This window comes from Acanthochromis polyacanthus, chromosome 3 (assembly GCF_021347895.1).
Source record: "Acanthochromis polyacanthus isolate Apoly-LR-REF ecotype Palm Island chromosome 3, KAUST_Apoly_ChrSc, whole genome shotgun sequence".
Taxonomy (NCBI): domain Eukaryota; kingdom Metazoa; phylum Chordata; class Actinopteri; family Pomacentridae; genus Acanthochromis; species Acanthochromis polyacanthus.
In genome coordinates this window covers 16,733,302-16,760,615 of record NC_067115.1, presented here as the reverse complement: position 1 = coordinate 16,760,615, position 27,314 = coordinate 16,733,302, and the positions used below count along the sequence as shown (strand labels likewise).

Below are 27,314 nucleotides of genomic sequence, written 5' to 3'. Positions count from 1 at the left end.
TCAGAGGCACCAAACCAGTACTTTAACATTCATACTTTAACTACATTTTGCTAGTAATACTTATATACTTTTAGTTAAGTGGAGCTTTTCATGCAGGACTTGTTCTGAAGTACTTTTACAATGCTGAAATTGTATTTTTACATTTAGTAAGTGATCTGTATACTTCTTCCCCCACTGGTTCACATTTACTATTTGCTCCTATAGACCAGATGTGTTTTTGCCTCAACGCTTGGGGGAGCTCTTTCACAACAGTCTCATGCAAGTCTTCATATATAAAAAAAAAGCAGACGGATCAGTGTCTCATTACGATTAGACCACTACATTGATTTTAACTAAGTTGGTGTGACGTTTACAAAATGTATGACTTTCACTTGAGGTGAGGTAAAAATACTCGTTGCATGGTCTGATTTTAGTCTTTAAAAATAGGGCACGTGGAATTTGAAACATTTATAATGTTTATTCAAGTCTTTTGCATCAAAAATCATATGAAAAGTTTGTCAAGAAAGACAACACTATCACCGAAGTCACAGGATCAGTATTCACAGTATACAAAAACAGAGTCTGGCTTGATAATCCAGAACCAGAAACACTTCATGTTTAACTGATAAATAAAACACATGGTCCAGTTTAAGGTCTTTGATATTTAAGGCATTACATATGATCACAAATACGACTGGGATTGCCTTATGAATTAAATCCAACATAATAAATAAAAATCTTTTGCATAGTTGCATCATTATTATTCTCCATGATGTACATTCTTACCTGACAGAGAGATATTGCAGTGCACAAACACGTACACTATGAAAGAAAACAGCCTAACTTTAAAAACCCCAGACATAAATGAAAATGTAAATGTTCAATACCCTGAAATCTGTTCAAAGCGCACAACGAACCTGAGAATCTGCTTCAGTTTTTAAACTGAGAATAAATACAGTGGCCCTGAGATCTAAATGTGCTGCAGCAAAATACTAGTAGATAAAACACGAGCAAACCGAGAAAACATCTTCACAAATCTGGCAATTGGCACAGCATTTAAAAGAAATCTGCAAAGTTAGAAAACGCTACCAAATACTGAGAAGTGCTACAAATGTGCATCTATTGTTTTTATTTATTCATGTTTTCTTATGTTGCAGCTCATTGTGCTCTCAGGGCCACTGTGAAAACATTCCTTAACATATATTTCAAGTCATTTTGCAGCTGTAAGTGCATATCTGTTGTTTGAATAATGTGAATTGATTTGAATTCAGCAAACAGACTATTATAAGCCCATGTTGTAAAAGACTGTCTTTTTAGGAACTTTCAATGCATATTGCATTTTCAATTCAATAAAATAGGTAATTATTTTTATCTCACACAATCCAAATAAAACAAAACTGTAAGAAAATTATACATTTCACTTCAGGTATGTACAAAAGTGAGATCCTCTGTGTCTGAGATTGTCAGCGCTATTCAAGACCTTCAAGCCTCACTCTCCCACAAATACTAAAACCATTGCAACTGTTGACAATATTGTAGTTTTAATGTGTCACATTATCCATGCTGTAGTTGTCCATAGCTTTGCACAAACTGCACACGTACGCAACTCCTTCTTCTGTTCACTGTGCAAGAGGTGAGAGGTCAAGCTGCTGTCACTGTGCAGCTGAAGGGTCAGTGAGTGCGCCTGACAGACTTTCCTCTGCCAGCTGAGACAAGTATTTCTGCAAAAAGGAAAAAAAATGGAGAATTTACAATCTGAAATACATTTGAATATATAAAGTACGGACTCATGAGCCGCAGCATTATGAACGATCTTTATTAATGTGTCCTTTGCATGGCAGCTGAACAAGAATGTACATTCTGGAAGACCTCCGCATGTGTCCCTCTGGTATCAGGCACCAAGACATTAGCAGCAGACCTGTTAAGCCCTGTAAGTTGGAGGAGCCCTCACGGATCAGGCTTGTTCCAGTAAATCCTCCAGCACCCTGCCACCTATTCATGGTTCGCTCCTATTCAGACCTCCTGCAGTCTGGGAGCATCTCACAGGCTTTGCCGTTTTGGTGAGTTGTGTTGGCGAGTGGTTGTAATTATTTCACTCATCAGTGTATGTAAAAAGATACTGGAAAGTGTAAATGATTCCACAGCACCGATGTATTTTCCTAACATGAGGTAATGTGGTCTAAGACCTCTACAGCTATGATTTGTTACACTAAAGCTATCCAGTCACGGAGATTAATTTATTTTTTCTGCAAACAAAGTTCGTGACAAGAAAACTGAACAGCATTTCATCAGCACTGCAGACCATCTGGTCAGTCTTTTATATCAGCAGCATGTCTGAGGCAATTATACAATTTTTATGAAACCTTTCCAGGGTTGCATTGCCTAAACATAGTTTCAGCTGAGTGTCAACAGTGTTAGTGAGCAGTTCAAGTGCTTTATGAAATGACACATTAATCTGTAAATTAAGATAATAATCATCTAGATATAATATTATCAAGCAGCATCCACAGCCTGAAAATTTCCCCTAAAAAGTGAAGTTGGTTCTTTTATTCTGGTAATGTATATACGAACTTGTTCCACTATCCAATACCTGCTAACTATGTGTTGTAGATGAGTAAAGTAAAGCCTGAATCTCAAAAACAAATCTATTAAACACCAGAACACACATACATGCAGAGCTTTGACAGACAGCACAGCTGTTTAAAAACGTTTTTCTCCTCTTGGTATGTAATCCATCAAATGTGAGCGAATCACGCTCCTCTGGTTTGCTTCAGCTGTGCTGCTGGGGACGAGAGAAATGCAAGAAGGCCTGGTGCTGGCTGGCCAAAAACTGGAAACCTAATACAGTTGCAGGTTTACATGCAAGTGCGTATATTTGTGTGTTTATATGTGAGCTACGATTAAAAAATGTTTAAAACGATCCAGAGCTCAAGGTGATGCTTCTAACTGGCTTATTTTGTCTAGTTAACAGCATGAAGCACAAACACTTATAATACTGTAAATCTTTGAATTAAGTGGGGCCAGCAAACACTTTAACAGCAAATGACACAAAAGTATTTATTTATTATCAATATTAACATAATACTGACTATCCTGGTGGCGGTTTTCTACTAAACTGTCTAGTCATAGTTGTACTTTTTACCAAATTGCAGTCTATTTAGTCCTTCTTTTTTCTTTGAAGGCAAAGTAATTTTTCCAAAATTCTGCATTTTTCAAATTTGTGTGATTGCATGCTTTTGGAAGATATGATTCATGTATAAATAAGCCACACAGTTTATACAGTACAGTACATTACAGGAGCTCATATCAAGCAACAGGTGATAAATTTTCCTCGTCACACTCCTGTTTAGAGAACAACATGTTTAATAAACACTTGAAGGCAGCACTTATCCCCACGATAAAACCAGCATATGAAGAAAGGCAAGGAAAATTGATATAGTATGCATGTGCTCAATGTAAAATATGAAACAAAGCGATTACTCACCAGTCCGACAACAGGTGCTATAATCTCAAGGCTGTTGCTACCAGACCACACTGACTGTGGACCACACTAGCAGCACCCACATGCAGATGTACAGATTTTAGGTTTTAACACCTCATTCACCAATGACATCAAACGCCCAGACAGATGTGTGTATGTGTAAACAAAGTCAGATGTGCATACATGCAGTAAGTCAAAAAAAAGCAGACTGACTGTAATGCAGGAATGTGTAAATCCAGATTTCCAGATTGCTAATCATCATCACCTGAAGATGGGGTGTGTTCAGTGTTTACCTGCAGGTTCCTGTAGTGCACAGTGCTGCGGCAGTGAGATGTCTTTGCAGTTTCCTCGCTGGTATAGAACAGGCCGCAGAGTTTACAGTAGAAGCCGGTCCTTGGCACAATGAACTCCACTCCTGTTCACACAATAATTAGAGTTTAATCCCAGAAATCAGCACATGACAGATGAGGGGCCTCACAAGAGGTTTGCACCACGATTTAGAAAATGAAACATCTTTTTGTTTTTTTTATGCCACGAGTTCATCTTTCATCCACAATCACACAAAGAACATAAATCATGCTTCTGTCAATAAACTCATTGCACCATCTTTTGTGTGTTATAACTACTAAAATTAGGCCAATTTGGGGGCGTACAGACGGCTCAGCTGACTGAGCAGGTGACCCATAAACAGGAGCTATAATCCTTGACGCAGCAGTCGTGGGTTAAAGTCCGATCTATGGCCATTTACTGCATGTTATTCCCTCTTTCTTTCTTCTACCCATGTTTCGTGTCATCTCACTCTCCACTGTCCTGTACAATAAAAGGCAAAAAGGCCAAAACAATAATAATAATAATAATGACAATTTGATTGAATGGAGACAATGAGATAAGATTTTATGATAGAAAAATGGAAAAAAAAAGTTTATGATTTAGGACTTCAAAACTTCAAGAAGAATGGAAAAAGTCAACATGTATCACAAAGAAAAGATGAAAACAAAATTAAACAGTTTTATGAACCTTTTAAATGTTTAGTGAGGCTCAGATATGAAATATAAATTAGTTTTCAATCTACTGGGCCTGTATGACTCCCTGGGAACATCATGCTGGTGCGGGTTCACATTACACCGCACTGGGTTTTTTCTAGAGTGATGTCATTTATTCATTTATTTATGTTTTCATACTGGGCGAGTATATTTTTGTCCCCACCCACTGTGATTGATGGATTTGGCCAAAGTGTTGGTAGATCACACCAGACAGCTTATAAACATCCCCTGCTGCTCTGAAAATTTGACTGTATTTAGTTTTTGTCTTTCCTTTCCCTTTCCTCCATAGAAAATATAATTTTTTAAAAGTTTTGTTTTGAAAACTGTAAATGTTCTGTAATGTATTTGTTATTTTCCCGTCATCCTAAGGTATTTGGTCCGCACTGTGTTCATCTGTTCTGTCTGCGTATTTCTCTCTAAAAATCTTACATGGTTTAATTTTGGTAAATGCTCAAATGATTCAATATTTCACCATAAATCAATGAACACAGATTTGTGCATCCAAGCTTTGTTTTTTCTTCTTCATCTGGTATTAATCATGCCATGACCTCTCAGATTTACCTGGTGTCCCTGTATATTAAACTATACATGAAGTAGTGTGAACTTGCAGCGGCTACGACAATAACATGCTGCAGACACACTGATACCTCTGTATTAATAATCTAATAAAATCATATATACTGACATGTCAGGGAGGGGAACAGATGCAGTATTTTTACTTCATTACTTTAATTGTAATTTGCTGCTAATATGTATGGACTTTTACTCAAGTAATAACTTTTCATACAGGACTTTTACTTGTAATTTCTACATTGCTGCGTGAGTACTTTTACTTAAGTAAATGATCAGAATGCTTCTTCCACCACCACTAAAATGAGATTTTACTCTGTGCACCTAAGGGAAACAAAGAACAGAAATCATTCCTCAGTTAACAAACCCGCCACACTACCTACTTCCACACGCCATCGAATAAAATTAAATGATTGTAGTCAATAAGTTTCACGGGATCACAAATAAAAGATTAAAATGAAATAAAAAATGTGTTCTGTTTTCTCTTTAAAATGCAGAATGGTTTATTGTCCTAATGTATTCTGTTTGTACTTGTGTACATCTATTTTGTCAGTGCATTACTTATATCATCCTTTTCAGTCACCAGAGAAAATAACACATTTCATAAATCAGTGGAAAACAACTATAACTTAAATTTTGTAAATGAAAGCCAAGTGAGGGATTTCACACATTCATAACAAAAAATAAATCAAAGTAAAAAAAAAAAATCTCAAAATTACGAATTTTTATGGCAGTAAAGTGCAAAGGAATTAGAAAGCATAGGACAAGTTTCTCTGAGCTCTGATAATAGAAAATAACTTAACAGCAACAGCCTGATAAGTCATCACTATTAGATTTCTCTGCCGTTTGCTGTGAACACCCAAACAAACACATTCTCGGGGCATCATACAACAGAAATAGCCACACAACTCATGACACACACTGCTCTTGTGTCTGTCCTGAGGTCTATTGTTGCTACGCAGCAGCAGGACTTACGTAAGTCTCCATGTAGAGGCCTGACACTGGCCATGTGCTTGGCTGTGTCATTCTAAACCTAATCATATAAATACTCATCTCTCTGGGGCGCATTTCACAACCTGCTCAGAAATAGGTCAGCAAGTGGCCAAGCAATTCCAGTCAATTAGAGTGCTAATGCAACAGGTTGTCAGTGCGCTTATTAATATTGTATAAGATAATACTTTATCTTTAGGACTAAGACTGCAGGCTCAAGCCTCCATCAACCTGTGTCAGTGGCAATGATTAAATATAGCCACAAGTGCTGATAAGCAGGTTCCAGGCACATTGTTTTGACATATATGGATTAAAGAACTTTCATTGGATTCAGTCGGGTGTCCTTTCAGTCACGGGGGATGTGTCCTGGACCACCGGGATAGAGGGGGCCATTTGTTACGGCACTGAACACCAAACATGAACTGAATTCTACATACAATCAGGCCGTTCACTCTGGCAGTCTTCAGTGCAGTCCATTACCAATTACCCGAAACTCGTAATTAATAAAAAATAGTTGTGCAGATGATCAGAAAGCCACAATGACTTTGGAAAAAGGTGATTATTTCTTTAGTATCAAGTTCACACAAGAAGATCTACAGGATGTTGTGGAAGACAGGGAACTCCACTCCTGGATTTAAAGGACTACTCAAATTTAAACTTCCATCTGGTTTATCAAAATTACAAGTAATAAGCTTTGTGAAGCCTGTTTGAGACTTTTTCATGTGTGACATTTCATGATCATTAAATCAAATTGGAAACCTGTGAAAATAGCTTGAACTGAAATCTAAATGCTAAGTAGATGGGTTTTATCCAGCTTCTGATATAGTTTTCATTTAGCCACTGCTAAATCTATTTTATGTAAGTTGTTATTTGATGACAAAATAAGAAACATATGGACGACACTTTGGCTACTCAATAATCCTCAAAGATTTTATTAGTATGACAGTCACAGCAATAAAATGTGTTCCACTTACCCAAAGGGATGCTGTGTTCACTGACAGCTTTGTCTTGTTCACGCGATGGCGATGGGGCCTCAATCTCTATGAAAGGCAGAATTAAATTATGAGAAAGGCAAAATCTCTATAACACTTCTGTTCACTTTTGGTTTTTTTTAAAAATCTGAATTCATGGCACTAAATAGGAGAGCTGCAGAAAAAAAATCTTCAACTGTTTTGATAAATAATAGTAAGTATACAGTAAGTGGTTTGTAACAAGTGGTGTATTCATTACAAAGGTCATACACAATAAGACACATAAAAAATTTAAAAAAGAAGAAAAAGGCCAGAAAATCATAAGCTACAATATCTAAAATAAATAAACAATTAAATAATAGTCTGATTATTATTTTTGTGGTGACACATTGTGAAAGAGTGAAAATACTGATTTCTGATGTGAACATTATGAACAGTTGTAACTTGTACAAAGAAAATCTCTAAAATAACTGTTTAATTAATTATTTACTATTTTTAATCATTATTGTTTTTACAACACATCAAAATACAGGTCTTTAATGTTGACTTTATTTCCACATTTGACCTTTTTTTTATTGTGTTTGAATCAATACTTTTTTCTATGATTTTACTAGGTATTATCTGTAATTTGACAAATAATTACAATTAGAAACAGTCCAAAAAAAAAACTACATTTTTTTGGACTATACTATAGTGGACTGTACTGTACTATACTATACAACCACAGAAAATAAAGTAACTTTAAACAGCAAAGAATATGACAAAAATACAGAAAATGAATCAGTTATATAAAGGAAAAATAGAGAGGTTTGTCCATGAAATTACCAACATTACTTTAATGTTTACTGAAAGTAAATCTGTGTTATTTTGATGAAACATATTAAGCTAAGGTTCTTTCTGCAACTAATGACTTCATTATTCTGCAAACTCCAGTTTTGAGAGGCACCTTTTTTAAGAAGGCCATCCTTGTGTTGGACATTATTGATGGTCTCCATGACCGATGCTACTTCCTGGGTTTTACTGTCCTCTGATTCACAAATGTGATTTTCCACTGGCTCTTCTGGTGGCCCATTGTTTGTTACTTTACTGTCCTCTGTGCATGTTTCTTCCAGTGCTGCCTTAAACTCCTCAGTGGGGAATTCACTCAGGTTAGTGACCGCTAGCTCAGAAGCCACTGGACTGGTTTTCTGCTCTTCAGGACTGGTTGCCGTTGAAACATTCTCTGCTTTCTCAGTTGTTGTTGCTGCCTGATCTCCAATATTCAAACAAGACTCTTCCTCTTTTGATTTCTCATTCGACGTCTGCTGCACCTCCAAAGAAGATGCAGATGACAATACGTGCTCCTCCACTGATTCGACCACCGCAGACTCTTTAGGACCGGATGCAAACTCCTCCAGCTCAGAAAGGTCTGGCTCAATAATGGAATCATCTTCTTCTCCCACTTCATCAACAGTCACTAGTTCCTCCATGTTCTTAGGATACCAGCACTCTTCATCCGTGTCTTCTGCACTTTCCCACTCCTTCTCCTGAGGAAACAGGTCAAGAAAAGAGCTGCTAACACTCCATAATGTGAGCTTGTTTGCACTTAACCCGTGTGCTAGTGTAACATAGATCAGGCTTACTTACAGTGTCTTTACAACATTCAGTAGCTTCTTTTGGCTTATTGCTTTGCTGAGGTGAAATAGATTTTTCTTTTGAATGGCGATCCTGTAAAAAGAAAATATTCGCTTTAAGGCCGTGGTGGATGTAAAGTAACAACAATAATGCACAACTGCAAAGGCTACTCACAGTATTTTCAGTAGCATTTTCTCTCTCATGTTTCTCTGCAGTTGTGTGCCTCCTGCTGCTTCTCTTGCTCCTGCTTCTGCCTGGTGAACTCTGCCTCTTGTCTTCTGCTGTTCTACAAAGTGAATCCTCAGTCATCTCAAACTCAGAATGTCTTGATCTACTGTGGTAGTCGCCACCGTCCCTCCTCTTTGACTTTGTTTCGTGCCGTTGGTACGGAGGCCTTGGCGGCTTGTCGGACTTGTACGCTTGTTCCATGTAGAACTCATCTTCCATCTTCCTGTATGAGTTGAAGCCTTGAGGGCTTCCTCGTGGGTGCCAGTCTCTGCTGCCCTTCATCCCTTCACCTCCTCCTCCTCCTCGCTCATCCGCAGATCTCAGGCTGAGATGATCCAAGGGTTTCTGGTAGGTCTTCCGACGGTCAGACGTCCGTCCGTTTGGCCGATCATCATCTACGCTGCTCCCATTCCTCCACGGGTCATCTCGCTCCCTCGGCCAATCCCAGGAGCTCCGATGGGGGCCCAGGCCATTGCTGCCTCTCTCTGGACCCCTGCATGGTGCACCTTGAGGACTGTGGGCTGAACTGCATGATGTGAAACTGGGACTGTGGGAATGAGGACTCAGAGAGCGGCTGATTGGGCTGCGAGATCGAGCTCTCTCTGGCATGTAGCTGGAGAAAGATTGTGAAGTAGATTACATAAAGAAATCCTCATTTTCTTATCACAGGATTTACATTCAAACCCCCATTAGATAAAAAATAAGCATCTGAGACCCAGAGTAGTATAAAAAATTGCCTTACTGTTCAACTTCCTGCATTTCATCCCTCCCCCGCTGTGAGGTAATATCCTGGATGATTGACTGAACATCTTTACCTGGTTTCTACACAGAAAAGACATTCAATTTTAGTATTGTTTACCACATACACAACCTTCTGTTGACCTTATGCTTCAGGTTTACCTTGAGTTGCAGCTCCTTGTACCTCTTAGACATTCGTATGAGAAGTTTCTGATTGTTGATCATAGCTGGAGTCAGCTGGTAGTATTGAACCATGGCCTGAGCTGCCTCCATGTACGCCATCTCCAGAAACGCCTTCATGGAGAACAGAATGTTGCCATAAACAATAACCCCCTTCTGACAGCTTTGTCATTTCATAACTAATCTACTCAAACATATTTCACACTTCAGATGACAGAGGGAATGCAAGAGAATCTAAAAAAATCATCACGATAAGAGATCACATTTTATCACCACAATAAATCATCAGAATGGTTGCCTTAGTCTCCGCTACCAGCGCCGTGATTTTAGTGTGAATGCTTTGAATTTGATAGGGGTGATATTCATGTTCCACCAATGAAACCTTGAAACCCAAGTGAGCTGTCAAGTACTGGTAGTTAAACAGCCAGTAAGTTATGACAGAGTACACGATATCACACAACAGCTGCAGCAGGATAAAGATGCAGAGAATCATAAAGATATACAGAGATAAAGTGGTGATCTGACGCTTTTGTTCCAAACCAAGGATAAAAATGGATTCAATGCATTTTTAGGAGATCCTGGGACAGAAACCAGCAAGATGTTTAAGATGATTGTCAGTTTGGCAGAATGCAATTAGACACACGCATGGATTAACCCTCATTCTTCCAACATATTTAACATTCAAGGACTGCCAACAAGACTCCCTGGGGACTCCAAGATTAAAGAACTGTAAGAAACAACCACTGAAGTAAAATATTCTCTTATCTCCTCTCAAATCAATTGATGCAATCTAGAAAATAAATTATTATTACTATTTTTAATGTAGGAAAAACAGTTCAATTTTGCATTGGGTAAAATTAAAATGTGTACTTGTCTTTGATAGAAATGGCAGCCTTTATCCCAAGTACAATATTTTACTTTACTTGTGCCTTTCTCCTTCAAAATGATTGATCCCAAAACATCTGTATTTCTAAATAACGCAGAGTCATGAAAAACTGTGTAATAAATAAATAAAGCATCTGTGAGATTTCGCGATATATATCTAGTTTAGCTCTGTGGTCTGCAAGCATCCTGATCAGTAGGATAAATATGAAAGGTCCATCATTATATATTACATGTCTGACAAGCCGCTGCTCTTCAATAACACGTGTAAACACCAAAATAAAGAAAATGATTTTGGTTGATGGTGTTCCATGCTTATTTTGAATGTAGAAGTTGGTCCTTTTGTACTAATGTAAGCAAAATATATGGGTTTTTTTTAGGATAGGATAGGAATAACAAATTGTCAGCGCCGATAAATAATCCAAACATTGTACCTGATGGGTAGAGCGCATTAAAATGTAGTTGGTGACTTTGCCGAAGGGTAGCCCCAGGTTGATTACGTCATTCTCTGTGCAGCTGCCTTCAGGGAGGTTGCAGATGTGAACGACTCGACCTGCGGTGGCTTTTCTGGGAGGAAATGGCTGGAAATAAAAAAATAATACAAACTTTCAGTAATCGCGTTGTTTTAAACATGCATATGAAAATCTTGCCAATAATCGGACCGACAGACATTAAAACGGCTGTTGACGAACTGAATCAACAACCTTCCCACCAGTTTATCTGTAGTTACACGCTCAGCCTTGCACTGGTGCCAAAATCAAAATCACTTCATCCTGTTTACAAGGCTATTAACACCCTAACCAGTGGACATGGAGCAGTGTTCAGGTGTCAACCCGTCAGTCCCATAATGAGCACAGGACGGCACTCACTGAATGAATACAGCTCCAAACAGAAGGCTGAGAGCTCCTTTTTTAAAGTCATAACCTATAATTTTAATAGTTTTGGTGGAGAAATTATTTTTAAATACTTTTAAAATACTTACTACAAATTTATGCGACCACTTTTCTCTTTTCTTTCAGTGACATCTGCTGTAACTCTCAACAGAGAGTTGACATTGATCAGCTTGCATAACTGTGTACTTAGCAACAAAAAACAAACAAAAAAAACATGCTAAATGGTGTTCAGTCAAATCTGTAGGGCACCTGCTGTGTAGATACACAATATTATTGAGAGAGTTGTATTTTTTACAGCTGATAGGTAACAGTTAGTTGGTTGTGGTGGACACAGTGGCTGGAGTTGCCTACAACACTGCAGACCCATTGTTACACCCATTAGTGTCATCATACTGGAGTCAAGTGTTGTCTGATAGTGTTGATCACCAGTGCAGTGTGTATTGATTTTCACCTGTACAGTGTGTGTGCTGTGGATCCCCAAAAGTATTTGTGTGACATTTTACAATTCTGTGTATCACATTAAAGTCAGACATGCTGTAGAAAACTAGTGTGTCACATATCAATGCAGCACTGTCAGACAGCACGTCATGTCATTTCTCTCCTTGAAACAGTCCACCTCACTGCACCTAGTAATAGTTCCTTGGCAGTTGTGCAGTCGTGATAATGGAAGTTTTCTTGTTTGGATTTAAAGACTTGTTGGCTGACTGACCTCAGACATTTCATACAATTGAAACACATCTCTCAATGCTTGAAAGAATTAAGAGAAACTGTTACCACCATTTTATTGAAGGTGTGATTGAAAAATAAAAATCATATTACATTATTTTAGATAAACATTTTAAAGTGTTGAGCTAAGTTGTATTAACAAAATCATTTTGGTATTTACACCTAATATTGTGTGGAATTTTAAACAGTAAATTCTGCATGAATTGATTTTAAACAGAATTCAAGTTGCAGTACATTTAAATAATTTAATCTTTCCCCAGGTCAGGATTTCAAGCCTTCAAAAACTTCAAACTCCTGCTTATTCTACCAGTAATTAAGTAACTGTTAGTTTAAAAATCATCTATTTTGGGGGAAAGGCTACATTCTCTGAGACAATATAATTCGCTGGTTGAACATAATTTGTTTATGAGCTGTCATAATTCAAAAAGGCTGATCCAAACTGTTTTCTTCTCTTTTCTGAGCCTAAATGTTGTTTTCAAATCAGCAGTACACAGCATCTTGTCTTTCACCCTTTTTCTCTGAAAGAACAGCGGGTAAACAAAGGATGGATTATTATGTTTGCCTCATGGAACAACGCTGCAGTCTAGACTGCAGACAGAACAGATGAGATAACAGTGTCTGTTCTGAGTTTGAGTCATGTTTCATTAATTCTGGATAAAGCATCACCTTATTTTTGTAATTTACTTCTGTAGCATATTTGTTACACAAATAAAGTTGATAGTTTTCAGTCTTCTCATTCTTTGTCAGATTTTATTTTGTAATTTCTTACCCCATCTCATACATTTTGTGCATAGCTCTTTTCCGGCTCCCAGCTGCAACTATTTATCCTTTACCTCCATCCTTCCCTTTTTTCGAGTCTCTTTCTCTGTCTAAAGCAACCTTTAGAGAGCAGAATGTGTCAAAGATCAGCGAAACAACAAGCTCCATATGCAGCGATGATGATGTTATTCAGTTGTATGTGTCGAAGGCTCATTGTTTTCACCTTTAGTGTTCTAGTGAGCTGCATGCCTCCTTTTAGTAGCTGTTTGTCTCAGTGCTATATAATGCGAGGTCTATATCCATCGCCAAAGTAGCTGGTCAACATGCCGTTTGACACCTCATGTTCCTTTGACATCACTGCAGAAAGCGGTTGTAAATTCAGCTTGTTATATCTCGGAGTCTTATTTCTGCAATTTGTGCTGCAACTGCAATTTGTCCACTTCCCCTCCTCCTCCTCCTCCCGCTTCTCTGGCTGACAGACCTGACAGACAGTTCCATGTGTGGGACAGACTGGCGGTGCTGTTCTCCTTTGGACCAGCAGTCAGGGTTTGGTTTTTACACAGAATTTGTCCAGGGAAAAATCCAACAATAACACACACTTCACTTAACTGAAGCGTAGAATGTATAAAGGGGAAGAGGCAATGTTCATAATTAGAAATACACTTTACTGTGCATGTTGAAACAAAAGAGAAAAAAAACAGACATTATGCATTGCTCACTACAAAAACGTGAGGTGGTCTGTTTGCTTTCAACATTCCTCTTGTACAATTCAAACACTCTACATTTTGATTGGTTATTTCTATTTACAACCTAATGGTTTCTGGCCAGCACATTGACATTAATAGCTCCAGATGTAAGAGTGATAATTCTATTAAGAGCTCCATTCCAGAGCCAACACCACCACCAGAATACAGAAAGGTCAATGCAGGTTGGGCTCAATAAACAGATCCAGGAATAGGCTGTTTATGTCGTTGGAATATTAAAGAGAACAAGAGTGTTGGTCGCTGCTCGCTGTACATTCTAAAAGCCTGACTTGTAAAATCTTGTCTGTGTCTGAAAGCTCCAGACAGTTTGACCACAGCAGTGATATCGCTCTCAAGGTTGGCTCAGGCGTCCAACAGTAGCTAGATCAGAAGCACAGAGTTATGGTGTCACTGCCTCCTCACAAGGAGGTAATACACGTGCTGCCAAGGCCTCCTTAAAACGCAGACGGGACTTCTGACACGTGGAACAACCAAAATAAAAAAACTGGATAAGTGAATCACCAACATGGAGCAGGGTTGTTGTTAACATTCACTTGAGCTTGATTCTAATGATTTAAATACAAATATACAGGAAGAAATAAATGAAGAGTGGAAATTCATTTTGTAGTGAAACTGAGGCCTAATTAGTTTTAAAAAATCTTCTAATTTAACTGGCAATTAAGCATGAGTTTATTACAGTTTCTATTAAAGGAGGCTTTTTTATACTTCTGAATTTCAACTTTCACATCATTATAGTTTAGCCTTATGAGAAAAGATATAAAAACAAGTAAAGCCTTTAATATCAAAAATCAGCTGTGCAGACTACACTAAAGAATGGTAACCATGCTAGATTTTTTTCTTTTCACAGTTCTAGTGATATTTTTTTTTAAAAATTAATAATTCCAAGAATAGTCTTTTAAATGGGAATGGCCTTAAAACATTTTCTGTATGTTGCATTGAGAACATCCTTTGTTGTGATTCAACGTTGTAGGAATTGTTTCTAGAAGAACTTTCTCAACAGCAGCATCCCCAAAACATCCTCAGAATATCACAGGCAAAATGTTCTACCTTTGTTATGTCACATTACAGGAATTTTTAAGGAAAATGTTGGTCCTTCTATTGTAGAGGACCATAATTTCACATCATCCTCTGAATGTTAAAATGTTCTGTCTTAGTTCACTTTAACCTTATAAGAATATTTTTTTAAAAGAAAAATATCCTAAAAAGTTCTATCTTAGTTCACTTTAACCTTGGCAGATTATAAGAACTTGTGGGTAATTTCAGCCGATGTTGTGGAAATGTTACTTGCTTAACATCCTTTACCTCCTCCTGTGCGTTCAGCTGTATATTCTGACCTTAAAAACTTTACACTCTCAACATTATGACCTTGCAAACAAGGACCAAATGATGTAAAGCGATAACCATTTCACGCTGTGCTTTCGCTGCTTTCACTGACAGCGAGCTGCCCGACATCAGCTGGAATCTCTCTTAAGGACCTGTCTGTTTATTTGTACAAAGTAGGATCCGTGTTGGAGGATCCAGGGAGATGGTCAGTTTGGTTTCACAGTTTCTCCCCACGTTCCTGTGCAGACTGCTCGCACCATTCCACGGATCACTTTACCAGTCTTTCACCAGACTGAAACTTTACACCGCTGCCTGGGGGTGTGACCCAGGGGTCTTTAGGTCTGCGCTCCTAACAGCAGTTAGCTGTAATCCTGTGTTTATCTCTGTTCAAGTTCTGCCGCAGGAAGCTACTGTGCAACTTCACGCTGAACAATGCTGTTCAAAGCAGTTTGTATGTCTGCAAATATATGGACAGACATGTATGTACAAGCTTCTATGTGCAGGATGTAGTAAATGTTCCTCTGTTCTTTATTTTTTGAATCACAAAATCTATTGAAATTCATGTTTTGAAATACTTTACCAAAGGTATTTCTTTTGGTTTGATTTGGACAAATATGTAAATGTAATTACCTTTAATGTTTTTTTTATCTGCTTAATAATCACAAAAACTCAGTACACTGAAAATCTCACATTACATGCTGTTGTGTGTGTCATTGAAGTGCTCTGTGTTCAATGCACAGCTTTAAAAACAGTAAAACCACATGTTCTGCTTCAACAGGTGTGTGTTTATAGCAGCTAACATTAGCTCATGTAGCACAGCCTATAAATACCTCCACTGTAATACAATAAAAATCCTTTTTCAATACCCGTCCAGTGAAGCATACGACACATCACATAAATGAGTTCATGGTCCTGTTAAATAGATTCCCTCAGCAAAAAAGGAAAGAACAAATGGCTGCTACAAAACGGAGACACGCATGTGAAGGAAGTGGCTTTGCAGTAAGAGGGATGTAACTGAACCAACATGGCATCAAAATCTGGATCAGTTTTTCAGTCCTACATTCTTCACACTGCCCAAACTCTCCTATGTATTTTGATCTTACATTTCACTACTCAAATTTTTTTTTCACTTGACGAATTATTTTTAAATTCATCGCTGAGTTGTGCAATCTTTCTTTGCCTTATTGTTTATTTTCTCTTATTGAAAAACATTTTTATTGATTTTTATATCTCTAAAATGCACAATATTGCATGATTATGTAAAGACTACACATTGTGCCTTAAGTTTAGATGGTAAATTAAGTGGTTAAATTAAGAAAAGACAAACTGCATCTGCAAAAGGCGGGTGACTTCAAAATAAGATTTGAGAGTCTACAGGCATCAAACACGTATCTTCCAAACTACAGTGACTTCTGGACAATTTAAACGAAATTCATTCAAGTTAGTCCTGTCACTATTTGTGTTTTCAGCTGAATTTTGATAAAATGCTTTGAACTATACTTTATGTCTGTGAAAACTTTGGGGAAAAAAAGAACAAGACATGAAAAACATTGAGCTGAAAAACATCAAAAGCTTTTCCATTTAAACTGGTGCAATTTAAAAATACATAAGTGTGAGAGAATAGAATAAATAGTGTAGTATTACTAAAGAACATGTACAACCGATGCGGATACTCATTCTGCAATGTATTTTTGGTGCATCACTTTGAGCTTGACAAAATTGCAGCTAAGATAAATAATGTAAAGCCTGCACAGTGCTAGGTATGTGTATGTATGCTCCTACATGGTGAGCGCATTAATGCCCAACGACTGTTGAAAGCTCCATGCTAGGAAGCAGCAGAGCAGGTTTGCTGGGGCTAATTTCAGGCACCTTTCACCTCACTTATCATTTGCACTGCACTTTTCAAGAGACTACCATGATGGACGCCTATCAACAGCTGCTGTTTTCTGCCCGAGTCAAAAGCCGACGCTCCCGAAGAGGCAAACAGACTGCAGGGCTGTAGGTTGGAAAGCTAAGCTCCTTGGAATACGCTTAATTAATAGGAATTTCAGATGATGTGTTGAGCTTAACATTAATCTTTGCTTCATTTTTGGTAAACCTCCACATTTGTGAAATAGATCGTATACCCTCAATTTTATTCTGCTAAATTTACGTGCATTTACAGGCTGAAGGGTTGAGTGAAAACCTGAAAATAAAACAAAGCTTCTGCGTATAAATTTAAGCTTATGTTTAATGTCACTAAAATCTGTTGCTTCTCTAGTGAACTAAAAAAAAAAAAGATATAGTGCTAATAAACATGTGTTACATGTGTGATTTATTTGGAGCGTGGGCCTGTAGAGAGCCTGTCCAGACAGCTGCTTTAATGCCGTTACTGGAACTGTTCTTGTTCTAAAAGGCAGAAAATCAAAGGTTGAACAGTGTCTGGTGCAGTAGAATTTTTACTGTATAGATGCACTTAAAAATTTAAAATGTGTTTCCTCTAGCCTAAAATAAATTAGTTATTGTAAGTACAAAAAAAAGTATGATGAAGTTTTAAATAATACATACAACAATCGGAAAGTACAAATGATTTTACAAATGTACAGTTAAATTGTATCTGGAGGATGAGGAAGCCTTCGATGGTAAAATACGAATATATGAAAAAACACATATTCCTTTATCCACTGTTTAATGATCCAGTTTGTCAAGTTATCCGCATCGTTGGAAAAGAGTTGTCAAGCCTGAACAAAGCCTGCTTTGGGCCCCAGCAGCTGTCAACAGGAGGATCTGAGTTCATTCATTACACAGGACACATTCAGGGTCAATTCATTACACACCTTATAAACCTTTTCCTGCTGCTGAGCTACAAACTCTTCAAAAACACAAGGAAGACATTTGGTGTTAGCAACAGTCTAAACATCATTAGGGATAACATCTAGTAAAATATCATCTTACTCTGCACAAAAGAATACCAACAGCTAGCGCCAGCTGGGCACATAATTCCTAAAGTAATTGACAAGAGTCAAATATTACTCATTTATTGCTTTTTCCATACAATCAGGGATTCATGTTCTTGAGTAACAGCTGTTCTATTATCACTGACATTTTTTAAACCTGTCACAAGATTTGATTTATGTGCCCAGACAAAGTCTAATAATCCAGAAAAAAAGAAAGCCCCAAAACATTTGTCTGACCTTTGACTCTGGCTGGTGTGAGGGAAATCCTGTGTCTGACATGGGATAAGTCTTCATGGCTGTAGCTGGCAAGTATGTCGTACTGGATCCTGAGGATACATCTGTGGAAACAGTTGGAAATGTGGACTTAAAATTCCTCTTAAGAAAAAAAAAGTTGACTTTGTGGCTCAGTATAAAAAAAAATTGCAACAGAATATCAGTCATCAGCATTAGTTTTCCCATTTTTGATATCTAATTTGTTGTTGTTCTTGGATGGAATTTGAACAAAGCAGTTGTGAAAAAAGGTGAAAAAATGTAGCATTCATAAGAACTGACAACTGGAAAGTGTAATGATATTCCACTGTGTTGCAAACAGATCTGCAGGTTCTCAGTTGGGTTGTTCTAGCAGTGGTTTGATATTTACAACTGACAATTTGATAACTTTTAAATTGGAGAATTAGATATTTCTATAATACATATCCAGATGTTAAAATTCATTTAAGCAAAACAAAAACAAAACAACATCAACAAGGCTTTCTAAGCTTTAAATAAATTAAATTAAAGGCATTAGAGGAGATTTAATTTCCTACGACTTTCAACGTACAGTAGCATGCGCACATACAACCTCTCCCTCACCCCCCTCTAACCTCCCCCCTCTTAGCATTTACGAAGAAATGCCCCCTTCCAGAAACTTGTGTAGGAGTAGTGAAGTTGCCTACAGCCGCAGTATACAGCCATGGCCATAAGTTTGGACACAAGTACCATGACGCTTGTGAATCTTAGAAAATACCACAAAATTGTCACTTACAATACAGTACACAACTCCTGAGAACTATATTAAGTTTCATATTTAAAAAAAACATCAAAAGAGTTTGGTGTCATTTTGTTATTCTTACCAAATTCGGTTGTGAAAGTACTGCATTTTTTTTGTTATTTTCTTCTAATATTATGTTTTGGGAACAAAGTTGTTCCAATTGTTGGAATTTATTGATAATATTATATCCCTTGTTGATTTGTTGACTAATTAAACTGGTGCTGTCAAAAAATATTAGTTATGTTCTGTAATAGACATCAAAACAGACATAGTAAGTCATACTGTGTCCAAACTTATGGCCATGGCTGTAATACAATAATACATTTTACCTGTCCAGAAGGAATTTAGCAACCAAGGCATCTGTCTTAAGGTCCATTTGTTGCTTGAGCTGACGCCATCGCCCAAATGACTCGCCAATAATCACTTTTGTTTTTGCATTCTCGCGATCCAGTTGTCTTTTATTTTCTCTGACCTCAAAAAAAAAAAAAAGACTTTCTTTTACGGCTGGGTCCCCCTGGATCTTTATCTGCCATTATGTAAAAAAGATGAGCAAAACAAGTCGCCAGCTAACTATGAAGCTATACCAAAGCAACACATACACAAAACACGTAAGTCCAAGGCGTACGTAATCTACGTAACTAGGCCTGAGCCGGAATTTTTGATTGACAGGAAAGGGAGCAAACCAAACGCCTAGGTCCGAGCGCAATGATTGGCTGATGTTTTTCAGGTCCTGCCATGTCCACAGTTATTTTATTTATTTTTTAATTCTTTTAGAGACCATACATACAAGTCCACTAAAGGTCAGTATATTCATTTTATGTGAATCAGACAAATTAAACAACAAAAAAACATCCTCCATAATGCCTTTAATAGAATGTGCAGTAATTACAATATTATGACTTTAGAATGCTTGTAAATAGCACACAATCTTGGTCTACTTGTAACACTTGTGTTTGTTGCTCAAAAAACACAGTACTCGGAAGACAAAGACAGTGAGATTGAGATTTTTCTAAGCTGAGACTCCTCAAAGATCAGTCTCATGAAAGTTAGGCACAATGCACATTTAGATCACCTGTATGTGGTTTGTCTTAACATAATAGCATGTAAAGAAATAAAGGATATGTAACGCGATAGAGATACTTTATCGATGTGATTGAGCACAGGTGCTGAATCTGTTTATGTGGAGAGACAACACAACAGAAGCACATGGTTTGTGTACACAATGTACCAAAAGTTATTAAATGCTCAACAAGTACTGTAGCCCACAGTATTTTAGATTGAAAAACAGCTTTTTCTAACAGCATACAACATCGTATCAAAATACACTGTGTCACGTTATAAAAATATGTTGCCTCATACTCTCACGTAACTCTAAAAATACTCCAGCCATCAGAAAAAGTATCCCTGTTGCCATTTAGAAAGAGCTTTCTTGGTTGGTGGTGCTGACAAACAGGTTATCCTACCTTGACTTGCAGCAGAACAGGCCATGGTGTTCGTTCCCGCAGTGTTCAGACCGCCATCAGAAGGCCTGCCGACGGCATAGTGAACAGCTCCAGCTGATACCACCGCTGAGCTGCAACAATCAGAGAAGGCTGATTTTAGCTGCCTCTCCCCTGCCTTGCTCGCTCATATCTTGTGACAGAGCTCATATTCATAGAAAGATTAAGACAGCTGTATATAGAACAAGGAAAAGGGAAATAAAAAGCTTCCAACACTGAAGGGCAGTTCGCTCTGAAGTGATCAACATGATGTCAAAGTTGAAAAAATTATGTAAACACAGCTGGTAAGATAGTGAGGAAAACTGCCAAGCCATGTTCAGGGATAAATGAATAAAAAACAGAACAAACTATGTGCAGCTACAAGTGTTGTGGATATCTACAGAGAGACCCAGAATTAAAACAATGGAAGAGCATATTTTGCAACCTGCTTTAAATTCTTTCCAGATAAGTTTGGAGCTGGAAAAAACTCACCTTTCAGCTGTATACAAAGTTCGATTCTGCAGGTGTAGTTTTCCCTTCACATGCTGGTCCCAGTCCTAAAAATACACAAAGAAGTGTGACAAAAACATGAATAAATAAGTGGAGAAACCCAACAGATGCTTCTACACAGCTGCACTGCATGGTACAATTAAGTGATTAATTTACAATCACACCCTGTGGCATGCACAGAAATGCTCCGCTGATTCCGATTTTGTATCAAGATGGCAAGAGACAAAGTGACTTTGAAAGGGGGTTTACTGTTGGGGCACAGATGGCAGGAGCTTCAGGCACAGGCTGTTCAAACAGCTATAGTGTTTCTACAGCAACAATAACATCTGCATTTAGATCGATGGGAAAGACATCAGATAAAAGGCCCAGAAATTGTGATTGACAGTGCACATATGAAGACTTTATTGCTTGTGTATGAGTGGCAGAAAAACAGGCGAGTAAACTAAACTGTCAACAAGAACAGTTATTTGACACTTAGAGAGAGACATAATAGAAGGGTTGCAGTGCAGAAACCACTCAGTACAGAGCAGAATGCATATTTGAGAGTTTAGTGAAACAGAAAACAACATTGCAAAGAATTTAACTCTGCCAGGGTGGGTCTAGTTACCCTCGGTAAGCCTCGAGGTTGGATGCTCCTAAAACTGGCCGACGAATCACCATGAAGTGTAGAGTCAGAAGGCGGGCGTAACTAAGACGACAGAGGCGCAACGATTCTGATTCCGGAAACAACTAGCCTAGCCACGCTAGACAACCCACGGCAACGAATTTAATTCTCTGCCAGGGTCGACAACAAAAATGACAACAGTCGTTGAGCTCCATTAGCACCGACTCTGAATAATCTTTCTGTTAACATGTCTGTAATATACTTGAGCTTCACCCATTGACTGTATAAATAAGGCTTCACCGAACTCCCGCATCCTCTGATTTCCGGCGCTCTAGGAACTCCGTCAGCCTATTCGTTGCGCTGATTGGTTGTATACCTACCCAATTGCTGTAGAATGATTTGAAAAACAATCTTTTAGCCCGCCTCCCTCCCTGTCGAGAGTTCCTAGACCCTTGTGTCTTCAGAGCTGGGTCTAGCACGGCTAGGCTAACAGTTAGATGCATGTGTGACGTAGACCAAGAAAACACTACAGGCCTTAGAGGGGATTCAGTGTCTCTGTGATGCCTCAGCGGACATTTTGCTGGAATGATGTGGGCTGACTTTTCCCCTTAGAGGGAAGAATCACTGAAACCAGGGTAAGGTTGTTTTAAGTAATTACCTTTATCCTATGATGAAAAATTTTGATTCTGATGGGAGTGGACTCTTTCAGAATGAGAACAGGGCATGTGGGGTCACTGAATGGTTTGAGGAATATAAAAATGATTTATATTATACTCTATGGCCTTCACAGTCACCAGATACCAACACCTATGGGAGATTTTGGACTGAAGTCTTAGACAACGCTCTCCACCACGATCAAAATGGCAAATGAATAAATAAATATCCTTTGAAAGAATGGTGTTCATCCCTCCAGTGAATTCCAGAGACTTGGAGAATGCATTTGGCATGTGGTGGCCCAACACCTTACTGAGACACTCTATGTTGGTTATTCCTTGGATTTGTCACCCTGCTGTACACATACACTCAGTCCAAACATCAAACAGTTGTCCAGACAGCTTGTACACACTAAGCCTTTGCTTAGTAGCTCTTACATACCCTCTTGTATATGCTCATGTCTGGAAGTGATTAAGGAGACAATATCTTGGATTAGCTTAATAGGTGCTGACACTCAAATCCAAATGTTTTCTTACAGTTTATAAGCTATTTACTGGCTAAAATGTCCATTTTCTTATCTAAAACCAAAAAAAAAAAATTATTTGAGTTTTGGAAAATCTCGAATGTCCCTTGACTTTTTTTGAAAGACAAAGTACACTGTCTATTGTTTAATTGAGGCGTGAAATGTCAAATACTATACTTGCTGGTGAATAAATGTGTTTTTTGTTTTTAGAGCTACAATCACAATTACATAAGATGCAGTTCTGACATCTATATATTGTACACAGATCAGATCAGTTACTCACCTTAAGGTTGTAGACCTTCTTGTCACAGATGCTACACTGGTGTGGCAGTTGAGTGGGTGTCACTGCGTGGAAATCATTGACTTGATAAGGTTGAAGTATCCTGGTACCTGAAGATAAGGCTTCCTCACTTCCATGAAGAGGCTGGTAGCCTCCAAACCCCTGCTTGCCACTTGAACCAAATGAGGAAACCACAGTACTGCAAATTAACTTGGGGTCAGAGGTTGGCTCTTCTGGGTTATACAATTCAGTTCTGGACCGAACTGACTGTCCAGCTGCTGCCCAGACGGTAGGATTAGAAGCCATATCCACCTTTCCAGTGTGAGTCAAGTTAGCATGGCCCTTCCACTGCTCCTTATGGCCAGTGGAGTTATAGACATTCATTTTCTGCTCATTGACATTAAACCCAGCTTGTTGCCCTTGCAGATCCTGCCCATAGAAATCTCTGTGAAAACCAACATTGGTCATGTTCTTTGCCTGAGTGTTAATCACTGAGTACTGTCCATCCCTAGCAGTGGCTGATGCTGCAGACGTCCCTCCACTAAAGTTGTACTGAAGACGCCGGTCGGTATCAGAAGGGAAAGTTGATCCTGATTTTTTACCAAATTCCTCGCCCTCTTGGCCCATTGTGCCCCCTCCACAAGGATGGTTCAGTCTCACATTCCCTGGGGTTTGGCTGAATCCACCACCCACCAAGGCCCCCAAGGCTGAATTTGAAGATGGGAAACCCAGCACCCCTGTGGGGAAGGCACCCTGTGGATTCCCAACCATGGATGATGTCCTTAGCTGATTGAACAGGGGCTGGGACATGTTGACATTGGAAAGAACCTGATTGAGAACAGTGGCAGCAGTGGCTGTATTGCCTCCCTGAGCCAGTTTGAGGCGATGGAGGGCAAGCTGGGCCTGGAGCTGAGCAAGTTGGAGGCTGGCTGGGGTCAAGAGGAGCTGCTGGTTCTGCTGCTGAGGCCCCGTCTGTACACTGCCTGGCAGCTGGATGCCCACCTGGAGGCCCTTCTTATCAGTATTGTCCAAGGGGACCACAGTGATGCTGCAATAAAGAAAACATATGTATTAGAAATCTCATAGGACATTTGCATGTAAGATATTACATGATGATAGGTAGAGCTGATACAGTCACTGTTCTTAGACTACAGATTGCTTTTTAACTTTTCAAGACCTGTTAGCAGGAATCCACTTTTATACCTGTTGACCACAACACACTCCTAAGAACTTCAAGTATGCAGATGACACAAGCAAGTCCAATTCCCTGCGATTTAGCACGTCAACATGCAGATGATACTGTCATTTATGTACATAGTAGCAATATAACACAAGTCACCAGGGAATACACAGACACTAAAGCAATGCTGTTTGCAACATACCTAAAACAGCGGGAATGTTAAAGCGGTTCACCATCTTATGTCTCTTGGCTGCTGTCGACGCCGAACAACTGCAGAGTCGTCTGTAAACTACATGCTTATTCACTTTAAGTTTTACTCACAGTTTAACATGTTCACGTACACAGTAAAATCTCATTTATAAATGTTAAAGTCCCCTCACATTAATCTGAAAGTATTGGGGCACCAAGTTTGTTATGTAGAGGTGTCAGAGTTGTTGTTGATCATAATGAAGATGATGGTGTATGTAAACATCAATCATAATGGCACATGTATGCATGCTCAATGTATGCATAACATGGACAATAATATGGATATAGACTCACAGCTCAGTGTTTAGCATGTGGGCCTGAGACACTATTTCATCGTAAAATGTGCAGGATTACATTATCTATTAATCCAACATTACACTGCATTGTCCTGCAATCCTCCCTCCTTTCTTTCAGCAGCCTCTGTCGACCTATATAGTCTCAAAACCATCAAGTTAGTGTGTGGAGTATCCTCCTGCAGCTACATCTTAGTAAAGCACACAATACTGCATTCTTGATATTCCCACTGGGTATTGGTTACCAAAACACATCTATTACATTTGCACGAGGGTTTATGCTTTCTCCTCCTTTCTCTCTGTTCTATACTCAACTGGGAATTTAAAATCTCACACTGATCAGTAGTTTGGGTTTGGAGAGCGCAATCGGCTAATGACTGAGGTAACCAATACACCCGCTCCTGCTGGCTCGGCTTCCCAGCGTAACGAATGCAAAAAGCACCAGTAAAATCAAAAAAAGTCTGTTTACGTACACAGTATCCATATCAGAGGGAAAATGTTGAGCAGAGAGAATTATTGACAGGCAAAGAGCAAGAAGTGAAATACACAAATTACAAAAAACACTATAATGTTACTGTTACTGGACTCTTATAGCAAATAGGAATATCATCTTGTATGATGCATTTATTTTTTGCTGATACTCTTTTTTTTTTAAATTATTGCTTTGTATGCTTATAAATGTAATTTTGACAGTACATTGTGTTTAAACAACAACTTTAATGTCTGTCCAGGCGCTACAGGTGAAGCCTTTTGTTAGACCGAGCACAGACAGGTTGAGCAATGTAATTTTAATTTCTTCAATAAAAGCAAAAGTATATTAAGTGAAACAGGAATAGCTATACAGGACACAGTTCAGATATCAAGCACATATTTTCCTACTGCTACTCTGTACTTCCTACAACACAAACTGCTGTAACAGAAAACCTTAGAACCACATCGTCCACTGCTGCTGTGACCCTGTTTGACTGCTCTGCCTTTTCAATTTCTGATGAATGCTCTCACATGCTATCTAAACTTAGTCTACTCAACTATTCATCACATCATCTATGCTAAGCACCTGACACTGCCGGGTCCAGACGCTGCTCCGATCTCTGCGTGCAGAGCGCTTTTGAGACAAAGCTATCGTCAGCCAGAGAGTTTACATGCAGAAATAACACTCGCGCATTGGAATTATGGTTATTTGCAATCATGTTTAAGATCCTGCATAAAACTGCACATACCAAGAGCTGATTATAAACTGTGCTGTGGTTGTCTTTAAATATGAAAACAATTCATGAGACATTTTCAAATATTAATTTATGCAACTCAATCTTGCAGAGGATTATCACATCCAGGTCCGTCGTCCTGCTGGCTTCTTTAGTTGTGATATGGTCTTATGATTACATCACCACATCATAAACTCATCATATGACAACCATCACTCATACTCCCACTGGGCTATAGACCATCGTGCTGTAAACATACAGCCCTGAAATCACACCCCTGAGCTGGGAAATGAAAACTCAATGAAACTTTGTAAGCTTGTTTTGCGTTTGGAGATGACTGAACAACCTAAAAATCTGCAGCTGACTTAAGACCTTATGCCAAGATGCTGTATTTTGGTAAAGGTTGTGCATTCACAGTTAATACTCCATAGTGCAGGTGTGGTGGCTTACATATAATAACAGAACAATGAACACTATGATAGAACCAGATAATTGCATAATCATGTAACAGATTCTGTGTCAATGACTTTATTACATTAATATAACTTTTCACTTGTCATGCACGTTCCATTTATCAGGCATGCTCAATGTTACAGCCTGTTACCTAATATTACTGCAAACATTTGATCGGCATTTAAGATGAATAAAAATGTTTTCTGTTTGTTGTTCTCCCTGTAAAGCACTCCGTCAAGAAAAAAAATTTTAAATAATGTTTTTAATCATCAAACCCCCCAAAAATAAAAATAAATAGTTGCGGAATTTTGAGCAAAAGCAAGAATTTCTTTATTTTGTTTGTTTTTGCAATGCATACAACTTATACTAATACTAAAAGCATACTATACCATACTAATGCACAATCATACTCCACAGTATCCACATTTACACATGTAGTCACGATCATTTGCTCATTTTGGACAAACGACAGCATCCAGTCTCTGCCGAATGTACACACTCTTAAGCGAACAAGCACGCTGATGGAGAGATACGTTTACACCATTCCAGCTTATGACTCAAAGCTATAAATACTAGAGTTGCCCTCTACCATCCCGATACACTGTGTCCTTAATAGACTAATATGGACTCTTGGGCAGCTGGCACTGTGCACCAGACACTTCAGACCAATCTTGTGATGACGACAGGGAATAAAAGTGTCAAACAAACTTCAACCAGGTGTGGAAGGGAGGAGTTAAAAACAGGAAAAGATATGAATGGTGTGACAGAAGGGCATTTT

General features: G+C 38.5%; 1 protein-coding gene across 1 annotated transcript in view; it reads right to left on the bottom strand.

Annotated features, from left to right (window-relative positions):
• Window positions 1-443: 443 nt before the first annotated feature.
• Window positions 444-27,314, bottom strand: part of rbm20 (RNA binding motif protein 20) — a 52,573-nt gene continuing 25,702 nt past the window's right edge. Inside the window, exons 3-15 of the mRNA XM_051945945.1 lie at window positions 23,160-24,204; window positions 21,078-21,142; window positions 20,571-20,680; window positions 18,315-18,415; window positions 11,111-11,257; window positions 9,777-9,908; window positions 9,619-9,698; window positions 8,823-9,489; window positions 8,661-8,741; window positions 7,981-8,560; window positions 7,038-7,103; window positions 3,754-3,875; window positions 444-1,700 (exon numbers count right to left, since the gene is read on the bottom strand). Coding sequence (XP_051801905.1) covers window positions 1,632-1,700; window positions 3,754-3,875; window positions 7,038-7,103; window positions 7,981-8,560; window positions 8,661-8,741; window positions 8,823-9,489; window positions 9,619-9,698; window positions 9,777-9,908; window positions 11,111-11,257; window positions 18,315-18,415; window positions 20,571-20,680; window positions 21,078-21,142; window positions 23,160-24,204 — 3,265 coding nt within the window. The 3' untranslated portion in view covers window positions 444-1,631. The remainder of the gene's footprint in view (window positions 1,701-3,753; window positions 3,876-7,037; window positions 7,104-7,980; window positions 8,561-8,660; window positions 8,742-8,822; window positions 9,490-9,618; window positions 9,699-9,776; window positions 9,909-11,110; window positions 11,258-18,314; window positions 18,416-20,570; window positions 20,681-21,077; window positions 21,143-23,159; window positions 24,205-27,314) is intronic.